General features: G+C 41.8%; 1 protein-coding gene across 5 annotated transcripts in view; it reads right to left on the bottom strand.

The window, feature by feature from the left end:
• LOC126278179 (collagen alpha-1(IX) chain-like) overlaps positions 1-15,731 on the bottom strand; it is a 1,015,797-nt gene that overhangs the window by 132,320 nt on the left and 867,746 nt on the right. For all 5 annotated transcript variants that reach the window (XM_049978085.1, XM_049978082.1, XM_049978080.1 and 2 more), the window contains 2 exons: positions 7,692-7,769; positions 7,490-7,558 (listed from right to left, as the gene is read on the bottom strand). In XM_049978085.1, coding sequence (XP_049834042.1) covers positions 7,490-7,558; positions 7,692-7,769 — 147 coding nt within the window. The remainder of the gene's footprint in view (positions 1-7,489; positions 7,559-7,691; positions 7,770-15,731) is intronic.

Raw genomic sequence — 15,731 nt, 5'->3', positions numbered from 1 at the left:
GCATTATCGGAATTGCACTGTTAAACCACGGTGGGTCTTTTCTGTCCATAACCCACATTTCAGGCACATACTTGACCAATGCGTGATTTACAATGTGTTTAAAATTTGCCCATAATTCTTCCAAGTCCATCGTGCCGGAAGTAAAAGAAGACGATTCATTTACTAAGTGGGATGCTAACAACTGCTTATCTGCTCTTTCTAGTAAGAAAACTCTCCTAGCCTTCTTGACCACCTTTTTAACTTTTGTAACCATAATCATAATGACAACATCATGATCACTAATCCCTGTCTCAACACTGACACCGTGGATGAGGTCTGGTCTGTTCATGGCTACCAGATCTAAAATATTTCCATTACGCATTGGCTGTCGATTTAGCTGCTCAAGACAGTTTTAGGATAACATGTTCAAAAGTAATTCGCACGACAGCTTGTCTGTACCACCTGTAATGAATCTATAGACATCCCAGTCTATACTAGGTAGGTTGAAGTCACCTCCGACTAATATAGCATGATCCGGGTACTTCTGCGATACAGAGTGTAGACTCCCTATGAATGATTCTAGAACTGTCACGGTGGAACCTGGTGGCCAGTAATAACACCCAACAATTAACTTTATTTCCCCTAGCCCTATTAAACGTGTCCAGATAACTTCACAATCACACTCTACTTCAACCTCAGTAGACACAACATTTTTGTCAACTGCAATGAAGACACCACCTCCTACGGTGTCTAAACTTTCTTTCCGATACACGTTCCAACCCTCACTAAATATTTCAGAACTTCCTATCTCAGGGTTCAGCCAGGTCTCAGTCCCGAGAATAATTTGCGTGCCACACTCTTCCTGGAGGGCAGTAAATTCAGGAACTTCATTCCAAACACTTTGAAAATTTACTACTAATATCTTGATGGCTGAAGTGTCTTTACACTGAGTGCATCCTGATTTCCCTGCCTGCACATTGACTGGTGAGTGTTCATCAGGACACCTCGCAGTACCGCCTAGCCTAAAAAATCCCCATGTGCATGCCACAAGTACTCTGCTACCCGAGTAGCTGCTTCCTTTGTGTAGTGCACCCCTGAACTATCTAGGGGCGTCCTACAATTCCCCACCCAATAGCGCGAGTCTAAAAATCTGCAGTCAAGACCGTCACAGAGTTGACGAAGCCTCTGGTTGAGACCCTTCACTCAGCTCCAAACCAAAGGACCCCGATCCACTCTGGGAACAATGCTGTAAATAGAGAGCTCTGCTTGCACCCCGCGTGCGAGGCCAGCAGTCTTCACCAAATCCACCAGCCACCTGTACAAACTGAGGATCTCAGAACCCAAGCGACAGGCATCATTGGTGCCGACGTGAGCAACTATTTGCAGACGACTGCACCCCATACGCTCAAATGCCGCAGGCAAGGCCGCCTCCACATATTGGATGAGGCCCCCCAGAAGACAAACCGAGTGCACGTTGGAATTCTTTCCAGCCCTGTACACTATTTCCCTAAGGGGCTCCATCACCCGCCTAACGTTGGAGCTCCCCCAATAACCAACAAGCCTTGGCCCCCATGTGCCTGCTCAGGCCCTGCTGAAGGAGTGGCCACCTGCCCACTGACAGGATGAACGGACGAGGCCAGCCGGCCAGCCTCCACATTGGCCCTCCGCCTCGAGCGACGCGAACGCGTTGTAGTCTGCCACTCATCTTGAGGTGAGGGTGGCCCCAACGCGCTGGGTACACTAGAAGGTGTCTTGGTGGCTGAGTCAGCAGATGCAGCAAGCGGCACCTGGGGTGTCTCAAGCAACGCGCCATACCCTCTGCCGTTGCTGTACCTCGAGGCAGTAGCCTGAAGGCAGGCGACTGTGGCCAACAGCATGTTCACGCTACCAGTTCCTCCTGCACCCACACACAGCATGCACACACCCTATCCATCCCACTGCTAATATCTAACGACTCGGTGAATTTATACCCTATAGCTATCAATAAGCAATATTTCTACTCTCAAATGTGAGAATACGCAAGGATTTTATGTAATTAAATATGCAAGTGCACAAACACTCAGAAAGAAATTAAGAATCAAACTACAAAACAAATATGAAAGCTAAATATGTGACTTGCTACTGCACTGCTGCTGCACTGATACTTCACCAGCGGCTGCTCAGGGCTCACTGAGCTGTGTCAAAAGCGCACTGGTTGTCCAAAACAAACAACTGACTAACGACTCCACGAATTTATACTCCACAGCTATCAATAAGCAATATTACTCCTGAAACTTCCTGGCAGATTAAAACTGTGTGCCGGATCAACACTCGAACTCGGGACCTTTGCCTTTCACGGGCAAGTGCTCTACCGACTGAGCTACCCAAGCACGACTCACGCCCCGTCCTCACAGCTTTACTTCTGCTAGTACCTCGTCTCCTGGAATATTACTCCTCCCAAATACAAGAACATGCAAGGATTTTATGTAATTACATGTGCAAGTGCACAAACGCTCGGAAAGAAATTAAGAATCAAACTACAAAACAAACATGAAAGCTAAATATGCGACTCGCTACTGCACTGATACTTCACCAGTGGCTGCTCAAGGTGCTGTGTCAAAAGCACACTGGCTGTCCAAAACAAACAACTGACTAGCGACTCCACGAATTTATACTCTACAGCTATCAATAAGCAATATTACTCTTCTCAAATATGAGAATACGCAAGGATTTTATGAAATTAAATATGCAAGCGCATAAACACTCGGAAAGAAATTGAGTCAAACTACAAAACAAATATGAAAGCTAAATATGCGACTCGCTACTGCACTGATACTTCACCAGCGGCTGCTCAAGGCTCACTGTGGTGCAGTGCATGGGATACTTCAAGTGCTGCTTCTTTTGCCCACATGCTCTTCTTTTGAGGCATATTGCAGTGTACCCAACACATGGAGTCGCCGTCATCACAGGGTGAGTGGTGGGTGGTAACACATCGTGTTGACTGAGGAGGGAAGACAATGTGGAGCCTGGCTGTGGCCTCACCCATTCACCCTGTGATGACAAGAGGTCACTCCTCCAGCAAGATCCATGAAGGCACACCAGGTGACGGGTTTGTTAGTCATCAGGAACCACAACGTTAGGCGCATTTATGGAGTGCCTTTGGGAAATAATGCCCAGGACCAGAAAGAAATCCCATGTGCACTCAGTATGTCTGTTGGGGGCCTTATCCAAGATGTGGAGGAGGCCTTACCTGCAGCTAATGAGAGTGCAGGGTGCAATCTGCAAGTTTTGGCTCACGTCAGCAGAAATCATATCTGTTACTTGGGTTCTGAGGCCATCCTCAGTTCGTATAGGCAGATGGATTAAGTGATGAAGGCTGCTGGTTCCAAACACAGGATACAAGTAGAGCTCACAGTCTGAAGCAACATAGCCAGAACTGATCAGGGTCCTTTGGTTTGGTACCAGACGGAGGGCCTCAACCAACGCCTCCCTTGACCCTGTGATGGTTTCATCTGCAGATTTCTGGACCAACAGTATATGGTGGAAAATAGCAGGACTTCCCTTGATAGATCATGGGTGTACTACACAAAGGAAGCAGCTACTCAAGTAGCAGAATGTTTGTGGGCTGCACATAGAGGATTCCTAGCCGAGATGGTAGTTTTAGGTCCTCTGATGAATGCACACCAGACAATACACAGAGAGCAAAATTAGACCATCTACAAAGTACACTTTAACAGTCAACATTTTAACTGTAAACTGTCAAAATATTTGCAGGAAAGTTCTAGAATTTACAGTCCTCTAGGAAAGTTGTCATGCTCAAATTATTCTTGAAACCAAGAGCTGGCTAAAAGTAGAAGGCTGTGAAATATTTAGTGAAGCATAGAATATATATAAAAAAGACAGATTAGATACCACAGGAGTTCATTGTAGTTGCCAAAAATATTGTCTCTGTCATGGTCAAAAACTGACTGTGAAGTTACCTGGATGCTTGTGACAGGTCTAGGTGCACTCAAGTTAATTATCACATATTTTTACTGGCCACCCAATTCCGCCATGACAGTTTTAGAAATCTTTCAAAGAAAATCAATGTTCAGTAGTGCATAGATATCAGGACACACAATGTTAGTTGGAGGTATTAGCAGAGAGGCAGGGACTGTGATCACAACAATATCATAGCAATGTGGTTACTAAAGTTAATAAACCTATGAAGGCTAGGAGAGTATTTGTGCTAGAAAGAGCAGGGAAGCAGTTGCTAGCATGAACGGGCCTCATTTAACTCCAGTATTATGGACTTGGAGAAATTTTGGACAAAATGTAAACAGATTGTAAGTTCCTCCTGGGACAAACATGTGCCAAATAAGTGCACTGAAGATAGAAAAAAAATACTGTGGATTAACAACAAAAGTAGGAAATTGTCGAAGAAGAAGAAAATGTTACACTAACAGTTCAATAAAGAACTTGCAAATGATGATTGGCAGAAGCTAGTAAAAATGCATGCATCTGTAAAGAAATCTGTGTCTGAAGCATACACCATACTGCCATCGTCATACCTCAGTGAAAGAAGTTGCCGAGAACCTGAGAAAAATCTGGTCCTTGTAAAATCACTAAGCAAATTGAAGGCTTCTATTCATTACTCAGTGACCAGTTTGGTATGGTAATAGAAGACAAGAGGAAAGTCAAAGTTTAAAATCCCAAGTTAAACAAATTATTCCCATACCAGGACTGTATGAACATATTGTCAATTAAACCATTGTACAGACTCCTGTGTGGAGGACACAGTAATAGGCATTCCTGCTGTAGAGAAGCAATTGAAAGAGTGAAAAACAAGTAAGTCAAAAGGTCCAGATCACAGTTTACAGACAGTACACAGAGACATTGGCCCCTTACTTAGGAACTGAAAGGGTTGAAAACTAGTAAGTTGGCAGGTCCCAATAGAATCCCAGTTTACAGATAGTACTCAGTGACACTGGCCCCTTACTTAGCTTGCAATTATTATGAATCTCTCACCCAGTGCAAAGTCACAAGCAACTAGAAGAAAGTGTAGAATGGTAAAATAATGGAACCACAAAATTAGAGACCAATATTCTTAACATTGGTTTGCTGCAGAAAATAATAAATTTCCTTGAGGGTGGGAAAAAAATAAATAAATAAATAAATAAATAAATAAAAGTTGCAGGGGACCCTGTCCAATGAATACAGTGGCTGAGGCAATATAACAGTTTTGGTTTTTGGAAAAAAAAGGAGAGAGGGAGAGAGAGAGAGAGAGAGAGAGAGAGAGAGAGAGAGAGAGAGAGAGAGAGAGAGACATGAACAAGCATTGAGGTGTGAATCAGAGCATTATCATGATGCAATTTCCACAAGTGATTTTGGCACAATTCTGGTCATTTTCATTGGACTGCTTCATGCAAACAGTGCATAGTTTCCAAGCAGTATTCCTTATTGACTGTACAGTCATAAGGTAGGAAGTAATGATGCACAATTCCATTGCAATTGAAGAAAACAGTGAGGGGAACCTTGACATGACTTAACTTGAATTTTTTTTAGTCTTAGCTCTTCAGGAGGTTTCCATTGGGACAACTGGGTCTTGGTTTTGATGTTATATAACCTGTTTTTTTTCAGTTGTTATAACCTTCTTTAGAAGTTACGGATCACTGTCGACTTCATTCAGAAATTTCTGAGCAATGTGTACACAACATCATTTTTAGCTGAAATTCAACAATTTCAGAACAAACTTTGCTGCAACACGTTTCATGCCCAAAACATCTGAAAAAAATGCTGGGCATGAGCCAAAGAATATGTCAACATTGTCAGCAACCTATCTGATACCGGTTGAGGAATTTTCCAGAACCATTTTCTTTACTTCCTCCACAATGTTATCAGTAACTGATGTGCTGGGGTGTCCATGGCACCTGTCATTTTCAACTTCTTCTCGACTCTCTTTGAAATGTTTTACCACTCATAAACTCTTGTCTTACTCATAGCAGTTTTGTGAAAAGCCAAAGTTGACATTTCAAAGGCAGTGCTGCACATTATTCAATTTTTCAAGCAAAATTTAATGCAAATTCTTTGATTCATCTTTTTCAAAAGTAAAAATTTTCCGAGCACTTGAAAACAAGTGTAACCTTTTCAACTGTAGACCGAGAGTGAAGCTCCGGTAATTATGCAGGGTCCTCACAAGATAGGGTAGTGTGGAGAGCAGCATCAAACCAGTCTTCAGACTGAAGGGAACAATAATTATGACAACAGCAACAATAGCAACAGCAGCAATTAGGAATTACCTTTCAGGTCAGAGTTTTTCAGGCCTATCACTAACAATTTGATTTCTCATGACCAAAATCCATTTTCTTCAAACCTCTTTTATATGAATGTGAAAGACTGTAATTTTGACATGCAAATAAATCGCCAGTATATGGAATGTATGTGGTGATGCAGGTTATCTTTTGTCAAATGAGTTTCAACAGATGCCTTACTACCTCCCTGAACTACAAACTAAAAGAAAATATGGATAACTTTAAAAACTGATATGAAGACAATCTGTCTAGACCATTACACACGCAAGACAGGATGTCCCGGAAAGGAAGGCAATGGAGATTGGCCTTGAAGAAACAGACTTTACTGTGACATGTTTCATGCCCAAAGCATCTGAAAAAATTGCTGGACATGATCTAAAGGATATGCCACCATCATAGTAACCTCTCTTATGGCGATTCAGGGATTTTCCAGAACCATTTTCTTTACTTCCTCCACAAGATATCAGTAACTGATGTGCTATGGTGTCCATGGCAGTTGTCATTTTCAACTTTCTCTCGGTCCTCTTTGAAATGTTTATACCACTGATACACTCATGTCATCCTCATAGCAGCATAGAAGTTTGGAAGGTAGGAGATGAGCTACTGGTAGAATTAAAGCTATGAGGAAGGGTCCTGAGTCATGATTGGGTAGCTGAGTCGGAAGACCACTTGTGTGCGAAAGTCAAGGTCCCAAGTTTGAGTCTTGGTCCGGAACACAGTTTTAATCTGCCAGGAAGTTTCGAGATTGGCCTTTCTTATTTATTGAGGGCCACACAGAAACAATATCAAAGGAAACAATAGAGACAAAGCTACCAGTGTTTTCCTCTTTGAAGAGGAAATATGGAAGAGACATAATATGTAAAAAGCTAAAAATAAAGCACAGTACACCTGAAATACATCTTGTATGCTATATCTTCTTTAGAAAATATAATGTGCAGATTAGTTTGTAGAAATCAATGAATGACAAAATAATTATACAAATCAGAAACTGAAGTAGTGCTGTAAAGTAAACAAACAACTTTAGAAAAATAAATGAGAATATATGAATGAATCTGAAAATACGCTATTTTAATCCTGAATTCAGGTTTGGAAATGGTATAATCAAGAAAATTTCCAAACAGTAAGTGCGCCTGCAGAAATAATCTTCAAAGCAAGTTTAGATAACCATTTTAATTTTGATTAATTACACTCAGTAACTTAAAATGATAAAAATGTTCCGTTTTAATAACACAGAAACTTACATCAGTTCCATTAAAGCCAGGAGGTCCTTGTGGACAAATTGTCTCACATGCTGCAGGAGGAGGTGTTGCCTGAAACACCACAAAAGAATCATCTAGGAAGGATACTAAAGACACAACATTATATTCCCAATATTTTATCAGTACACTAAAGGGATAATATCACACAATTACACTATGTGTAAAAGATTTATTTTGCACTTACTTTTCTTGGTAACTCATCACAGGTTTCTCGTTCAGGGCGAGATGGATCACAGTTCAAAACCATCCATTGCAAATCAACCTGAAGGAGAAATGAATGATGAACTCATGCACTTATAAAATAATCATGCAACAAAATTATCATTGTCTGTTTCAGATATATTCTTATGAGTCAGAGAAACAGTACCTCATTATATTTAAAAATATAAGGAATAAATGAAATATGAGTATTTCCAGAACATGTCAATGTTCCAACACAACACACATTTGTATAAGAATGTGTTCATAAATTATTTATGTACTCTTACCACTTCATATTTGTCTCCTGTTTGATGTTCATTACAGTTATTCACATTTCAATCCACAACTCCTAGTTGCAAAATTGAAGTAGGTTGAAATTATTAGAAATCCTACAGCTCTCTTTGATGATCTGATAACTCTGAAATGCTTCTGCAGGTTATGACAACAAGGACTACAGATCAATTTGTTTGACTCATAGTTATCATCTTCCAGAAAATGCCTGGCATACATTGAATACCATAAACTGAGTAAGTGTAAAATAATATGCACTAAAGGAAAAACAAATACAGCTAGAACTTCCAGTCACTTGTATTCTATTTTATAGTTCAAGTAGAAGGTTAAAATCTTTTTCTTAAGTATTTTCACAGGCTTGTCAACAGTTTATTTCAGTCAAATATGTGTTGTGCATCATTCTAGCAAATAGTTTAAAGAGGGGCAACTTTTTGTTAGTTTTAGGATTATGCTGAAACATGCCATTTTTGTACACATATAGCATAGATTTAATATAGTCAGAGAGACTCAAGAAAGAAAAAATCATATATCACTGATGGAAGATAAAAATACACAGACTGGAAGAAACAGAACGTTATATAGGAGAGTGCAATAAAATTATTTTCTAGGTCACCAGTAGCTATGACCACAATAGCATCCAACTGCCAGTGGCCCATACATTCACATTTTTATTGCCTCTACCTATCAATAAAATGTGGTTCAGTGAAATTATTAAAGCTTGTAGCTGAATGGAACTCACGACACACATTTTGGGAAGTGACGTATGTTGAGTAATAAGAGGCATTGAGTTCAATAATCTCATATTCTATAGTCACTCAGGTTTCACTGAAAGCAAGTTGTGAGTGCATTAGTGCTTTCACGCTGTGTGATATGTTATGACTATTATTCTTATTTTCATTTTTGGAGCTTTAAACAAATGTCATTTATGACAAATACACTAGTAACATTCCAACCTGGAGTTTCCACTGTTTGAAATTCACTAGTAAATTCCACTTGTGATAATATTCTGAGCTCATAGAACAGACAGCTGCAAAAGCTTCTTCCTGAGTATCTATAGCATACACAAGAGTTTCTGTATCTTTGAAAACTGGAACTTAATTCAATTACATCTAAAATTTCAGGTGACATACAATTTTAGGGTCCTCAGCATGGATAAGCTATTGTGGCTGGTTACACAAGTTATAATGTAACTGAAATTAGTATTTTATATAAAAATTTACTCAAGTTTCATTTATTATAAGTTACTAAAAGAGCTATCCTATTTCATACCAAATGAAGGTAGTCCACCTATAAACTCTGTCAGTGATCTCATCCCAGAAGTCCAACACAACCTCCAATCCCTGCTTAAAGTCTCAGGCCTTTCTGACAACCTCTCCCCTGAATCCATTTCCCACCTCACCCCAATGACCCCTGCACATCCACCTTCTACATGCTCCCCAAAATCCACATTGTCACTGATTATTGTGCCCCCACTGAAAGGATTTCAGTCCTCATTGACCAACACCTCCAACCAATAGCCCAAAATCTAGCCTCCCACATCAAATATGCCAACCACTTCCTTTATGGCTCTCCACCATCCCCATACATTTATCTTCAGGACCCCTACTTGTCACTGTTGATGCCACCTCCTTATGCACTAACACTCCACATGACCATGGTCTTACTGCTACTGAACACTACCTCTCTCAACGTCTTTCAGACTCCAAACCCACTACCTCATTCCTCAAACACCTTACTAATTCTATACTAACCCACAACTACTTTTCCTTTGAAGGGCAGGACTACAAACAAATGCACAGCCATGGGCATCCGCATGGCACCCTCCTATGCCAACCTGTTTATGGGGAATTTAGAGCAGACCTTCCTAGCTTCCCAAAACACCAAACCCCTAGTCTAGTTCAGGTTCATTGATAATATCTTCATAATCTGGACTCAGGGCCAGGACACACTATCTTCATTCCTTAACAACCTCAACACCTTCTCTCCCAACCACTTCACCTGGTCTCAACCCAGTGCGTCACCTTCCTAAAGTTGACCTCCTCCTCTCTGCAGGCTCCATCCACACCTCTGTCCACATTAAACCCATCAACAATATCTGCAGTTCGACAGCTGTCATCTTTTTCACACAAAAAATCCCTCCCATACAGCCTAGCTGCCTGGGGACGGAACATCTGCAGTGTCAAGAACTTCCTTTCCCAGTTTGCCAAGGGTCTCAAAACCGCCTTGACAGACAGTCACTAACCCCAAACTTAGTCCGCAACCAGATTTCCCATGCCATATTCCTGTGTCCCCCCCCCCCCCCCCAACCCCCGCAACACTCCTACCATTCCCAAGAAAGAGGCACCACCACCTTTTGTGAACTCCACAGATGGGAATTATCCTTACAAACATTCTCTGCTCCCATAATTCTCACGGCCTCAATCTACTGTAATACACTGTTCTCTCACGCTCCACCTAACAGTTTCCATCCCCTCTGTCCTATCATCTCCTCCCTATTCTTATTTCCCACTCTCTTTGTTTGCTGCCCTCTGCCAATACTCCTGCCCATCTTTCCTTGCTCCTCTCCTTTTTCACACCTTTTTCCCTGCCTCCCTGCCCCACAACCTCCTGATGCTAAGCCTGTTGGCATCCTAGTCCCTGCACACTCCACTAGACAGTGTTCATCTCTCCCCTATTCCTTCCCCTTCCCCAGCCCCTCTACGTAGCTATTTGCATCCTATGTGATAGCTGCATCCCAGCCTGAGTCATGTGTGTATGAGGTGTGCTTGCTTGTGGATAAGAATGGTGTGTGTTTCTCTTTGACTGATGAAGGCTGTGGCTGAAGGCTTTATGTATGTGTCTGTTAACTGTGCATGTCTGCCACTTAACATGTCTTCTTTATGGTAAGTAGCAATCTATCTTTTCATACATTGTTAAATGAATGCACTATTATTTACAAAGTTGCTGTAAATAAATATAGTTTGGCTTTTTGAATTTTATTGTACTAGTGTTTGATGCATCTGCTACACTGTGATTTCGTAGACTTTCCCGGCGTAATAACTGCTGATATTCTTCACGGGTTTGCAGCCGGATCATTTCGTCCTCCAGACACAATATTTCGGCGGACCAGCTGGCCGCCATCCTCAGGTGAGTTAATGCTGGTGCACTGCCTCGCCGGAACTGAGTTCCAGCCACAACGACGGAAACCTTTATACACCACAAACCGTTCACCGCGCGTGCGCGAGAAGATAGCGCCTCCTGGCGGTAAGAAGACACGCAGCGCGCCGGTGGAGAAAGACGGCGGAAACGATAAATCGCATCAGGAAGGATCCAAAGATCGAAAAGAAAGAAGAACGTTTTTGTTTAATGTCCGACAACATCGGATTCCATATTTTGCTTAGAGGAAAACCTCTATCCCTGTTAATAATATTGCTTGCTAATCTGATTTCAATAGATTCTTTAAGAATACATTCCCAATAGCGAGAAGCAGGAGAGATCAATTGTGTCCTGTCGTACATCATTCTGTGTCCCTCGTTAAGGCAATGTTCCGCCACTGCAGATTTCTCGGGCTGGAGCAACCGAGTGTGCCGATGATGTTCCACACACCGGTCCTTAATCGTTCGAATAGTCTGACCAATGTACTTCTTTCCACAGTGACACGGGATTTCATATACACCGGGTTTCCTCAGACCCAAATTATCCTTAACTGACGGTTTGTGGTGTATAAAGGTTTCCGTCGTTGTGGCTGGAACTCAGTTCCGGCGAGGCAGTGCACCAGCATTAACTCACCTGAGGATGGCGGCCAGCTGGTCCGCCGAAATATTGTGTCTGGAGGACGAAATGATCCGGCTGCAAACCCGTGAAGAATATCATCTGCTACACTGATTTTAGCATATATTACATTGTGGCATTTTCAAATAGATGTAAGAAAATTTTCTAACTGTTGTGTAGCATCTGGTGACTTGCACCTTCACAAATTACAATTACCGTGTCGAGCCCATGTGGTTGGCACTATTAACTGTTTATCCTACATTTTATGTACTTTGTTAACACATAAAAGTTGCTATAGCCTTTAAAGTAGTAGTTGTGGTTTTCAGTCTGGAAACTGGTTTGATGTATCTCTCAATACTGCTCTATCCTGCACAAACTTCTTCATCTCTGAATAACTAATGCAACCTAAATAAATAAACAAACCTATACCCTTCTGACTCTGCTTACTGGAGTCATCTCTTGGTTTCCATAAATAATTTTTGCTCCCCACATATCCCTCCAATGCTAAATTGGTGATCCCTGTTCGTCTCAGATTGTGTCCTGTCAACATATCCCTTCTCTCAGTCAAGTTGTACCACAAGTTTCTTGTCTCTCCAGTTCCATTCAGTTCCTCCTCCTCAGTTATGCATTCTGTCATAGAATCCAGCATTTCTCTGTAGAACCACATTTTAAACAACACTGTTCTCATCCTGTCTAAACTGGTTATTGCCCATGTTTCACTTCCACACATGGTTACACTCCAGACAAATATCTTCAAATAGGCTTTCTAGCTATTAAATCTATTTTCGATTTTAACAAATTTCTCTTCTTCAGAAATGTTTTTCCTCTCATTGCCAGTTAATATTTTACAAAATGACTCTGGGCACTATGGGACTTCACTCCTGAGGTCATCATTCCCCTAGAACTTACAACTACTTAAACCTAACTAACCTAAGTACATAAAACAGAAAGAAACTTCCACATGGGAAAAATATATTAAAAACAAAGATTCCAAGACTTACCAAGCGGGAAAGCGCCGGCAGACAGGCACATGAACAAAACACACAAACACACACACAGAATTACGAGCTTTTGCAACTGGCAGTTGCTTCGTCAGGAAAGAGGGAGGGAGAGGGAAAAATGAAAGGATGTGGGTTTTAAGGGAGAGGGTAAGGAGTCATTCCAATCCCGGGAGCGGAAAGACTTCCCTTAGGGGAAAAAAAGGACAGGTGTACACTCGCACACACACATATCCATCCGCACATTATGTGTGTGTGTGTGTGTGTGTGCGAGTGTACACCTGTCCTTTTATTCCCCTAAGGGAAGTCTTTCCGCTCCCGGGATTGGAATGACTCCTTACCCTCTCCCTTAAAACCCACATCCTTTCATTTTTCCCTCTCCCTCCCTCTTTCCTGACGAAGCAACTGCCAGTTGCGAAAGCTCGTAATTCTGTGTGTGTGTTTGTGTGTTTTGTTCATGTGCCTGTCTGCCGGCGCTTTCCCACTTGGTAAGTCTTGGAATCTTTGTTTTTAATATAACCTAAGTACATCACACACATCCGTGACCGAAGCAGGATTCGAACCTGCGACCGTAGGGGTCGTGTGGTTTCAGACTGTAGCACCTAGAGCCGCTCGGCCACTCTGACCTGCTAATATTTTACATCCTCTCTACTTCTTAAAATTTTACATCCTTTCTGCTTTAGCCGTTTTGCTGTCCAAATAATAAAACTCACCTACTGCATTCAGTGTCTCATTTCATAATCTAGTTCCTGCATTTTCTGATTTAATCTGACTACATTCCATTATCACTGGTTTGCTTTTGTTGTTTTTCAGCTTATATCCACCTTTCAAGACATTGTCCATTCCATTCAGCTGCTCTCCCAATTCCATTGCTACCTCTGACAGTATTACAATGCCATCAAGAAACCTCATAGTTCTTATTTCTTCTCCCTGAACTTTTAATCCCCACTTCAAATTTTTCTTTGATTTCCTTTGCAGCTTGCTCAGTGCACAGATTGAATAACTTCAAGGGTAGGCTGTAACCATGTCTTATTCCCTTCTTAACCACTGCTTCCCTTTCACGCCACTCGACTCTTTATAACTGCTGTTTGGTTTCTGTACAAGTTGCAAATAGCATTTTGCATCCTGTATTTTACCCATGCTGTCTTCAGAATTCCAATGAGAGTATTCCTTGGCAAAAGCTTTCTCTAAGTCTACTGATGCTATAAACATAGGTTTGCCTTTTCTTAGCCTTTCTTCTAAGAGAGTCATAGGTTCAGCATTGCCTCGTGTGTTCTTACATTTCTCAGGAATCCAAACTGATCTTCCATGAGGTCAGCTTCAACCAGTTTTACCACTTTTTTGCACAGAATGTGTGTTTGTATTTTGTAATCATAACTTATTAAACTGATAATTCGGTACTATTCACACCTGTCAACAATTGTTTTCTTTTGAATTGGAACTCTTCTCGAAGTATGAAGCTATTTCACCTCTCTCATATATCTTGCACATCAGATGGAATATTTCTGTCTGTCATGGCTGGCTCTCCCAACAGTGTCAATAGGTCTGACAGTATGTTGTTTACTCTAGAGGCCTTGTTTCAACTTCAATCTTACGTTGTTCTGTCAAATTGTTCTTACAGTACGAGGTGCATTCAAGTTCTAAGGCCTCCGATTTTTTTTCTCCGGACTGGAAAGAGATAGAAACATATTGTTTTAAAATGAGGCCACATTCATTGTCAATACGTCCCAGAGATGGCAGCACCGTATGGCAGATGGAACTTTACCGCCAGCGGCGAGAATGAGAACATTTTTAAATACTTAAAATGCCGACGTTTTCCTTACTTGAACAGCGTGCAATCATTAGTTTTCTGAATTTGCGTGGTGTGAAACCAATTGAAATTCATCAACAGTTGAAGGAGACATGTGGTGATCGAGTTATGGATGTGTTGAAAGTGCGTTCATGGGTGCAACAGTTTAATGAAGGCAGAAAATCATGTGACAACAAACCGAAACAACCTCGGGCTCGCACAAGCCGGTCTGATGACATGATCGAGAAAGTGGAGAGAATTGTTTTGGGGGATCGCCGAATGACTGTTGAACAGATCGCCTCCAGAGTTGGCATTTCTATGGTTCTGTGCACACAATCCTGCATGACGACCTGAAAATATGAAAAGTGTCATCCAGGTGGGTGCCACGAATGCTGACAGACGCCCACATGGCTGCCCGTGTGGCATGTTGCCAAGCAATGTTCACGCGCAACGACAGCATGAATGGGACTTTCTTTTCGTCGGTTGTGACAATGGATGAGATGTGGATGCCATTTTTCAATCCAGAAACAAAGCGCCAGTCAGCTCAATGGAAGCACACAGATTCACCGACACCAAAAAAATTTCGGGTAACTGCCAGTGCCGAAAAAATGATGGTGTCCATGTTCTGGGACAGCGAGGGCGTAATCCTTACCCATTGCGTTCCAAAGGGCACTGCAGTAACAGGTGCATCCTACGGAAATGTTTTGAAGAACAAATTCCTTCCTGCACTGCAACAAAAATGTCTGGGAAGGGCTGCATGTGTGCTGTTTCACCAAGACAATGCACCCGCACATCGAGCTAACGTTATGCAACAGTTTCTTCGTGATAACGACTTTGAAGTGATTCCTCATGCTCCCTACTCACCTGACCTGGCTCCTAGTGGCTTTTGGCTTTTTCCAACAATGAAAGAAACTCTCTGTGGTCGCACATTCACCAGCCATGTTGCTATTGCCTCAGCGATTTTCCAGTGGTCAAAACAGACTCCTAAAGAAGCCTTCGCCGCTGCCATGGAATCATGGCGTCAGTGTTGTGAAAAATGTGTACGTTTGCAGGGCAATTACGTCAAGAAGTAACACCAGTTTCATCGATTTCGGGTTAGTAGTTAATTAGAAAAAAAATCGGAGGCCTTATAACTTGAATGCACCTCGTACCATATCGCCCACCTCACCTTCATCTATGACCTCTTACATTACTA

Source organism: Schistocerca gregaria, chromosome 6 (assembly GCF_023897955.1).
Source record: "Schistocerca gregaria isolate iqSchGreg1 chromosome 6, iqSchGreg1.2, whole genome shotgun sequence".
Taxonomy (NCBI): Eukaryota; Metazoa; Arthropoda; class Insecta; order Orthoptera; family Acrididae; genus Schistocerca; species Schistocerca gregaria.
The sequence above is the reverse complement of the archived record's forward strand: the minus strand, read 5'-3'. Positions and strand labels throughout refer to the sequence as shown.